Genomic DNA, 9,744 nt, shown 5'->3' on the forward strand with positions numbered 1-9,744 from the left:
GTCCCTTTAATTAATTCAAGGCAGAATGATAGGACGATCTTCTCCGCGCCACGGGCACTCTATGCACTGACTGTGACTGAATGTTGTGTTAATGACGTCCGTGCGACCAATCAGGTGATGACAGACAAGGATCATACCATCAAGCAGGGAGAGTCGGGGGTGCGCGGCGAGCTGGCGGTCAACAGGTACAGAGCAGGACGGAGAGGAGGAGAGAAAGGGAGAGAGGAGTATGGTGCGCGAATAGCAGACGAGATGAGTGACAGTCAGAAACGAAACAGCATGTAAAATTACGATATTCTGGAAATTATAAGGTTTAGTATGATTATATTGAATAATTTAAGTCATGTATGTGCACACATACTAATCATAGGTCAGAACAGAGCTAAATTTGGCTGAATTATAAAAGGCAGAAGTGGTAAAATGAAGAGCCGTTTTGGAGCCGAAAGAGCCGGCTTGGTGAGCTGAGCTCAAATGATCTGGCTCACTAAAAAGAGCCTGAATTCCCATCACTACAATACAAGTTGCCATTCATATTGTCCAGACCGGTTCAACCAATCACAAGTTAGATGTCAGCCTTGTTGCCTGTTCCTATTAGTCGGACTGTCTGTCAATCAAATGTTTGTAGGCGGGATTAGGATCATTGACCAATCAGAGGAGTGATATCAGTGTCAGAGGCGTCTTCAGTCTAGACGTTGTGATGGATTACCAGGAGGCCGGTGATGCCTTCAGGTACTGTCGGAAATATGGAATTAATATAAAACGGGATAAAATGGTACATTTTGGAGTAGTGGTTAGTTAATTAATGTGTTATTATGTGTCCAGATAATAATGTACACAGTGCACTCATAGCCTAAACTACTGGAGTTACCCTGCACTATACTAATTTTTAACAGTCTCTTCTGCACTATATTCACTTTTTTAATAGTCCTATATCACAGCTGTTACTCTGCACTATATTCAGTTTTAACAGTTTTCTTCATCTCCTTGTATTTTTATATCTGGTATATTTTTTTGTACTTTGTACTTTGCACTACTAACTTTTTACTGCCTTTTTACTAACATGTTTTGCACTATGGAACTGTGATGCTGGAAACTTGAATTTCCCTCGGGATCAATAAAGTTACTATCTATCTATGTATTTATCTATCTATCTATCTATCTACCTTTTTACTAGCTATAATTACATAAACTACAGGTATAATCATACACAAATGAATGAGCTTGTTATACTGCTGTATTCATTTACAGTATTAATAATAAATAATAATTAATAATAAAAAAAGTAAATAATAAAAAACTAACATAGAATAGAAGTAAAAATAGAAGCAAGTAAAAAGTGACAGTGGTGTGATGTGTTTAATAGCAGCAGAGTCAACAAGATACTAGTTTAGCATTTTGACATAGTAAATAAATCATTTTGATTTAATATCTCATTATTATTAACATTTTAATCTGTTTTTTGTTGTATTTTGTTCTTAACATTTCATCTATTTTTTTTTTTTTTTAGTTATTCATTTCCTTTTTTGGAAATAATGAAAATTCGTATTAGTCCATCCGGTGTTGTGGTCTGTGTCTGCTGTGGAAACCTAATACCCAAAATAGATAGTATTACAATTGTTACTATTTGTTTTATTTTTTTATTTATTGTCAAGAATAGAAAGAATAGAAACTTCATGCCTTAGTGATGTTATAAACGTAAGTTAATTGAATCTACATAGTGTATCTCTACATCTAGTGATTTAAAAAATTATTGAAAAAAGTTATTTAAATAACTACAGTGCAGTCTCTGGTTAAACTAAACATCAGTTTTATTCAGATCAAGTGATTAACAAGTGACAGGAAACAGACATCATTACAATAAATTATACTTTTATCTGCAGTCCTTCATTTTGCTATACTGTTTATTATTTATTATTCTCAATTATAAGACCTGAATATGGGAAAAGTGTGTATTGTAATTCCTCTGCTTCTCGTCATGATGTATATACATCATATACAGTATGGTTGGTTCTGAAGGTTAGTGAAGGAGTGCGTGTCACAGTATGTCTGAGCACCTGACAGCATCCTTGACTCTGATTGGGGAATTCCACTTCCTGTTGGTGGGGTCAGAGGTCACACTGGGTCAACCGTGTCCTTTTCAGAGGGATTAACCGGGCATATCTGATCCTGGTTAATCCACACGCACCATCACTAGAGCATAAAGCTGTTACACACACACACACACACACACACACACCAATCCACTCTGACCTTGCTTCACGTTTCAGAAAGTCTTGACAGAGCTTGAGTCAGGATGTGGTTAGCCTAGTTTAGCATTAAAGACTGGAAACGGAGAAACAGCCAGCCTGGCTCTGTCCTGATGTATCGCGTTTGAAAACACATTTTTAGACAGAAAGGTACAAGTTGTGGTGTCAAGGAGAGTTACATGCTGGACCTATTTTTTGGCGTACAACATCTATCGCCATCCGCCCTGTACTTCCATACAGCATCTCCTGCTATAATAACACAGGTGGCCAGATTTAGTCGGTGAGCAGGTTTTGTTTTAGGTCTTTGTACAGCAGTAGTGAAAGAATACGTATTCAGATCCTTTACTAGAAGTACTAATACCATAATATAAAAAATCTTCATAACAAGTAAAAGTCTCACCTTTAAATTTTACTTTTTACTATCTCGTTGTTTCCATCAGTCTTAATCTAATCAGAGCTGGTTCAACACCTTCACAGTGCTGCAGGCTCATTGTTCATGGCTTAACTCTGACACAATTTACCATCAAATCTCGTCATGACATCGTACCGTGCACTGAACAGAAAAGAGGAGATTTATAAAGAAAAAAAATGACTAGTTTATTCAGATTAACTGGCTGCTCCCTTGTCAAATTGACATTAAAGTGACCAAAGAAGTGTCCTATTTCTAAAAATATCAAAGTAATAATGCAACAAAATAGTGCAGGTTATCACAGTTTGCTCACAATTTCATAATCTTTCACACAAAGTTACGAACAATATTGAATTTTCTTTAAGGTTTTATTTGGTTTCCTACATGGAAAAAACAGAACGTCTATGTTGTTATTCACTTAAAGCTCATCTACAGAAGGGCTGTGACCAAACCTCTAAATGTCTGTATAAACTTGGTCCTCTCTGACAGGTACAATTTATCCATAAAAGTATAATATAACACAGTTTTTCACTTCTGGTATAATAAAAAATGTACTGTATATATTCAGAAATCAATTCTCTTTAATGTCTTTTGGATAAATAAATAATAAAAGTCTCAAATCCTTCACTAAGAGATGATTAAATGAAAGTGAGTGATGGGTCTGGTTTGGGTGGGTGACATGTTACATGATAAGGTCTCTGGGCTGATGGCAACCTATGTGATGTTTCAAGTAAGAGGACAGGATTAACATACTGTAGCTACACAGGTCAAACTAGGAGACAACACAACACAAGCAGGATGCACTGATGGTAATAACACATTATGATCATAATGAACAAAAATCCAACGAAAAGACCCACAAATACTTATCTTCTTCCTCTGATCCGTAGAGCTCCATTAAAACACATTAATGTTGTTCCTTCATCACCATGAACACACAGACTCACTAGAGCACCACATGTGGATTAATACGCCGCTGAAAATAGTCCCCAACAAATGCACTATTTCCTCCTGTTTGTTTGATAAAAACTACAGTGAGAAGCTGTTTTAGGAGATTGCTGATGATTACTGATATATATAGTATATGCCCTTATTCCAATAGACAATATTCCTACTAAGCTGTTCACATGAAAATTAATATCCCACTAATGTGCAATACTGTCATTAATACTGCATTTATACTGTATTCTGTACTCATTTCTTATTTCTTATTTCCTGGCATTTATATTTAACACATTTAATATATCCCACTTCTCAGCAGTTTGTATTTACTTATTTGCACTGTTGTTATTTGTTAGGCTATATATTGCACGTCTTAATGTAAATATTTGTACATATTTCATATTTCTTATATTCTCATTTTCTTATTTATCAATTTTAGTACTTACTCATATTTCTTTAAATATATTGTGTTTAAGTCACCAGAATGCAGGAAACAAAGTCCCCCCGCTATAGTTTTGAAAACCTCCCTACTTTTGAGGTCTCAGGGTTGGCAAGTATGCTTGTGCGTTGGTATCAAATGTCGATGGTCGTGACAAAGCCTCAGTCTTGATGGCCTGGCAATGAGAACGGGCTGACTGAGCACAGCCTTGCTCCCCAGATGATGAACCTTCAGACATCAGACTCCTGATTGCTTTATGTAATCAGCCTGATACAACATGTACATCAGTGCATCCCAAAATAAACTATATTTAAAATTGTACACACACAAAAACATATATACATATTGCATTGTATTGATTATTTCTAATGACTATCACCAGTCAGCCAAACACTGCATGCTCGCAGACCTGCGGTCAGTCGAGTCACCGAGAGAGAAGGCACAGCGAGTGTAAAGCAGAAATATGGAGCCCCCTTCAATCTGATCTGAGGAGCTTCACTGATCTGTGGGCTCACATCAAACCAACAACAACCAAACGGTTCTCCATCACAGCAGATCTGAAGTCCAACCACGTTTCAACTGAAACCTTTGTCGTTTGGAGGCATATCATCATTTGTTCATCACTGCAACTGTAAACAATATGAGCTTTCAGACCTTACATACTGTAAATGAATTTAACCATTTTAGTGTTGTTCGTTCCATCCATCACTTTAGTCCGGAGCAAAATGTCTCCAATGATTCCCTGAGAAGGACCATTTCAGAGAGTCCCTACTCTTTACTCAGGAGCCTCTGTTAGGACAAAATCTCCACATAATGAATATCCAGATCTACAGTATCTCGCTGTACTCGTATTGAGAACCTTCATGCTGAACCCATTTGATTTCAATGACCCCCGTGACTTTTTCTCCTGAAAGACAGAAGCATCATCATCACCCTCCTCCTCTACCTCCACCTCCACCTCCTCCTCCTCTTCAGTTTTCCCTCTGGATCTTTTGCCTTTTCCGCTCGAGCCGGGCCTCGCGCATCTCCTCCAGGGTCTTCCGGGGGTCCATGACGAAGGCCAGAGCCACGCCGGCGGTGCCATCACCGCTGTGCCGGGAGAAGCACAAGAAGGTGGCCCAGAGGAAGGCGCAGCAGCCCATGAAGGCCGTGCGCATGTACAACGGCATCAGGACAAAGTTCAGAAACTAAGGAGAGGGAAGAAAACAGGACGTCGTAGTATATAAAGATATTCAGCAAAACGCCTTCTTTTGGTTTCAGCTTTACTTTCTCATCCGTACAGTAGGATAATCAGTCAGACAGAATAAAAGTTAAGGTCTTCTAACTAATATCTTCCTTTTTTAATCTATAAACAAAAACATCCTCTCCTGTTTACCTGCATGAATGGCCAGTACATGAGTCCAGTCTGAAAGGGAAAATAGGACATGATGAGTGAAGAAGACAGAGGACCTACAGCACACAACCCCTGTCCATGCAAATCTCTATTTTTACTACCGTATCAAGGTTGGGTTTATACATTTAGATTGGATTCTTTGAGTTTGGGATCCTTCTTATCGATTTAAAAATATCAATTGTGGAAATGATGGATGGATTTCTAACCATTTTTATCATTTTCATGTCCACATCAGTACACTGGAGACCTGTTTGTCTTTAAAACTAATTTGGACTCATGTTCAGCTTTCAAGGGAAAAGAAGTGTCCTCATTTAGAGATGACAGAAAAGGACAGACCACCGTGGTACCAAGAAAATTACATTTGATTATAGAAAATCAATGAGACAAGATGCACACCACACAACATAAATATTATTATTATTATTATTATATACTTAAGAGTCTGTTTTTTGTGCTTTTATGTGTGAAACTTTTATGCTGCCGTCTCAACCAGGACTCCCTTTGAAAAGACATCTTAAATCTCAATGGGAATATCCCAATAAATGTTAAATAGAAAAATTACATTTAAATAATAGTAATTCTTTGCAAGTAAACGTCCTGCTTTCAAATCTTAAGTAAAAGTACAAAATTTACATCAGCAAAATGTATTGAAAATATCAAAAGTAAGTTATTATAATAATAACTATACATAAGTATTATTACTTGTGCAGTTAAATGAGACCTTTAAGAGTTCATTACTAGGCCATATTGGAATATTATTATGGATGCATTAATGTGTGTGTGTTTCATGTAATGGGTTGAGGCCGAAGTAATGAATCATGTTTTACAAAAATGCATCATATTTTATAAAAATCATCATAGGTTTAGCAGGCTACATAACATATGAATCTAGTAAGTAACTGGTAGAAATAACTAGTGAAAATAGGATGTTGTAGAAAATGAAAATAAACGAGTAGGCTATAAAATTGTAATAAGGTACAGTACTTAGCTTCTTTCCACCATTATGACAAATTACAATTAATTATATAAGATTATTGACACAAGATCTTTATCACTGATCTGGAACTTTTTAATTTTAAAAAGGAAATTAAGATTTTAGGACACTATGAATTCATTGATGAGACATTTACAGGATCATGAAGCGTTAATTCCAGCAGCATGACTCTGTGATTTACATCTGGCAGGATTTCAGCTCCTGAAACTCGCTCTCAGTGCGCAAAAGCAGCAGTCACCCAATCTGGGTTAATCTGGTTGTGAACTCGCAGCAGTGAGTGGAGGGAAGGTGATTTACTGAGAGACCTTCTTTACCTTCCAGGTGTTGAAGAACTTCTCTCTCCAGTCTTCAAAGATGTCCTCCTTACCCTCCAGGAAGCTCACCCCTGCAGGACACAGGAGACATTTACGCAGAGTTTGGGGTGATGTGCGCCATTACGCACAATCTAAAAACGTGCGTAATGACCCCTCACCTCATGATGTTTGACCAAGAGACAACCTTAAAGGGACTGTTTGTAACTTCTTACACGTATAAATGTACCGGGTCGGGATATATGCGCTCGCGTGTGGCCGGAGTCTCTGCTCCTCTGCCTGCTTGCCTTCACTCACACACCGCACGCATTCTCGCTGTCTCGCTCCACCTCTAGACGTGCATGCGTGCACACTACACACTGCAGAAGTGTTAGTTTAGCTCGGAGAATATCTAGTGAATGTACAGTGGACGTTTGTGCAGAAATAACTGCTGCAGCTCCTCCAGACCAACAGAGGTTTCCCGTGTTTTGTGAAGTGACGGGGCTCCGCAGCGAGTAACGTTATCGTGCCGGTCGGAGACGATAACGTTTCTCTTAAGCCAACACTACGATCAGCATTGATTCATGGAGAGACCTTCGTCTGGTCAGCTAACATTACTGCCAAGCAGCTGAAATATAGAGTGATATTGTGGTTTTAGCTGAGGTGTCGCCTCACTGTTTTGAGCGATGCTCGTTCATGTCTAATTAGAGCGAGCAACCGCGAGTCCGACGCTGACTTTCGTTGACTTAACGGCCACAGGTGTCGCTGTTAACAAGCATTTCTGAAAGTTACAAACAGTCCCTTTAAAGCTGACTCGGTGTAAACTGCTCAGAATTCCAATGTACTTATATTAGGTGCAAATGGCAAATAAAACTCTTGAATCTTGAATCTTACCCGTGTAGAAGACACTGGTGGCCAAAGGCGACGCGAAGCTTTGGTCCAGCAGGAGTTTGCGGAAAACCATCCCGGCGGACTTCCCAGGGAACCGCCTCTCCAGGGCTCGCAGCCAGAAGTAGTTGAAGTTTCCATGGAAACTGATTGCCACAATGGCGACGTTGCGAGTGTGTTTCCAGTCCATTCGCTCCTTCTGAGCGATGAGCTGATGGACGAAGTCACCGCCGGCGAACAAGCAGCCGTACAGAGTGACATTGGCCAGCCAGGGGAAGCGTTTGGCTGCTTCTTTGAGCACAGCTCTCCTCATGCTGGAGAGAAGAAGAAGCTGGAGTCCAAAGTGATGCTGGAAGACTTCAATACAAGCAATCAAGACGCGAGCATAGCGGTTAAACTGATGTGACGTCACACTGTAAACAATTGCTGTTAATTTACGGCAGGATTTCAACAGTATTAACCTTTTATTGCTAAAAACAGTGCTTTACTGTTAATACAAAAGAAAACCTGTTAACTTTTTTAACTGAACTTTAATGCATTCTTAAAAAAACAGCACTTTACTGCTGATCAACTGTCTAAAGCATCATAAGTAACAGTTTCATGCAGTATTTTTTTTAATTCTGGGACCTGATCTGCACATGTGAGGCTTGTACATTGTACATGATTGTAAAATCAGTGAATTAGTTCTGTTCTTCACTCACATGTTGTTATGGTTTGCATTCTGTGCTTGTAGCCAGCTATAGACATACATTTTGGGAAAAGTGTCAACAAGTCTATTATAGCTTTTTTTCCTAACAATTGCCTTTAATTGTATTTAGTGTGGCTATTCCTATGTCTGTAACCTGCTAAGTCTATTCATCTAGACAAAAAATAATGTTGTATGTAAAAAATACAACCTAAATAGTGCATTAAAACAAAATGAGTAAAATAATGTAAAAGAAAGGTGGAAAAACAGCTATATAATGTATCTTTAAACAGTAAATTAACTGTAAAAATACTGAAATTAATAATAATAAAAAACAGTTCAAACAGTATTTTTCATTAACAGTACAAAGCTGTAAATTTCAGCGACAGTCTAATAATGTTAATTTTACAGTAACATAAAGGCAACCCTGCTGCCAGTTCTTTACTGTTATTTTACTGGTAAATTCTTAACAGTGTAGGTCCTGGTCGCAATCCATCGACGCAATCCATCTGTGCAGTAATCAGAGAGGGATTAGATGGCTCCACCGGCTGCAGGAATATCACACACTTTATATATATCCACTTTGGTCCTTTGGAGAGAAGTCCTCTAAAGTCCTGGAGTTATGTGCGTCAAAATGCATCCAAATCCTTAAAGGCTATATGGAGGAGCTTGTGGAAAAGGCTCCAGTGGAATATAAATATTAATCTAGATCTGTCTGTCTGCTCTCACTCGCCGTGTCGCTCTCTCAGGTGTCTCTCCAACAAATCCTGAGGGTCAAAGCGCTAATCTGAGGGGATTGTCCAGGGCCAGTCTGACGGGCTGCGTCACTGAGACGTCAGACGTTATGCGTGACTGAGAGTTACGTCATGACGCACTGTCAGTCAGTCAGTCACCGCACTGTCAGATCTGCCATGCCCAAAAACCCGCAATAAGCGTGGTCACCTTCCTGGAAAGGACACACCCCCTCAGGTGGGATTACTTCATTTCATGAGAGGCTGTATAAATGCTGCCCTCCTCCATTTGTGCTCTCTTTTTGGCCCCAGCCATGTTGTGTGCATCTTGTAAGTGAATTTCTTATTTCATATTTGATTTATTTTTGTTATTACACACTATTTCTGTTGAAATATACATGTACATGTAAAGAAATCTACAAATTAAAATTTTTATTTGTCTTTAAACATGCACTATCTACCTTTTAACATTCACTATCTGCAACCATCTTGGACTCAAACCACTGGCGCACTTTACACTTACTTTACACTATACTTCCTATATACCACTTTATAGACTGCACATATGCACATATTACATTTATTTATTGCACATACTACATTTATTTATTGACGGACTGTATACACTATGTTCACCCATTCACTCTGTATCTTTTATATCTCTATTATTGTTTTTATAATTGTTGTATACCTTTACCTCTCCTGTGTTTCACTCTGTTTGCTGATG

General features: G+C 38.5%; 1 protein-coding gene across 1 annotated transcript; it reads right to left on the reverse strand.

Moving 5' to 3' along the window:
- Positions 1–4,135: 4,135 nt before the first annotated feature.
- mpv17l (MPV17 mitochondrial membrane protein like) lies at positions 4,136–9,072 on the reverse strand. Its single transcript, XM_074655795.1, has 4 exons — positions 7,608–9,072; positions 6,738–6,808; positions 5,412–5,441; positions 4,136–5,223 (listed from the first exon to the last, which is right to left on the reverse strand). The coding sequence occupies exons 1-4, from the start codon at positions 7,912–7,914 to the stop codon at positions 5,008–5,010; spliced, it is 624 nt and encodes a 207-aa protein (XP_074511896.1). The 5' UTR covers positions 7,915–9,072; the 3' UTR covers positions 4,136–5,007.
- Between the last annotated feature and the right edge of the window lie 672 nt (positions 9,073–9,744).

The sequence above is a fragment of the Sebastes fasciatus genome, chromosome 13, assembly GCF_043250625.1.
Source record: "Sebastes fasciatus isolate fSebFas1 chromosome 13, fSebFas1.pri, whole genome shotgun sequence".
Taxonomy (NCBI): Eukaryota; Metazoa; Chordata; class Actinopteri; order Perciformes; family Sebastidae; genus Sebastes; species Sebastes fasciatus.

Excerpts from the sequence above, each read along its gene's own strand:
- mpv17l (XM_074655795.1), bottom strand. The coding sequence starts at position 7,914 with ATGAGGAGAGCTGTGCTCAAAGAAGCAGCCAAACGCTTCCCCTGGCTG. Across the intron at positions 6,809-7,607 it reads CACCAGTGTCTTCTACACGG|GGGTGAGCTTCCTGGAGGGT; the intron begins GTAAGATTCAAG and ends TGTGTCCTGCAG. Across the intron at positions 5,442-6,737 it reads AGTTCTTCAACACCTGGAAG|ACTGGACTCATGTACTGGCC; the intron begins GTAAAGAAGGTC and ends TTTCCCTTTCAG.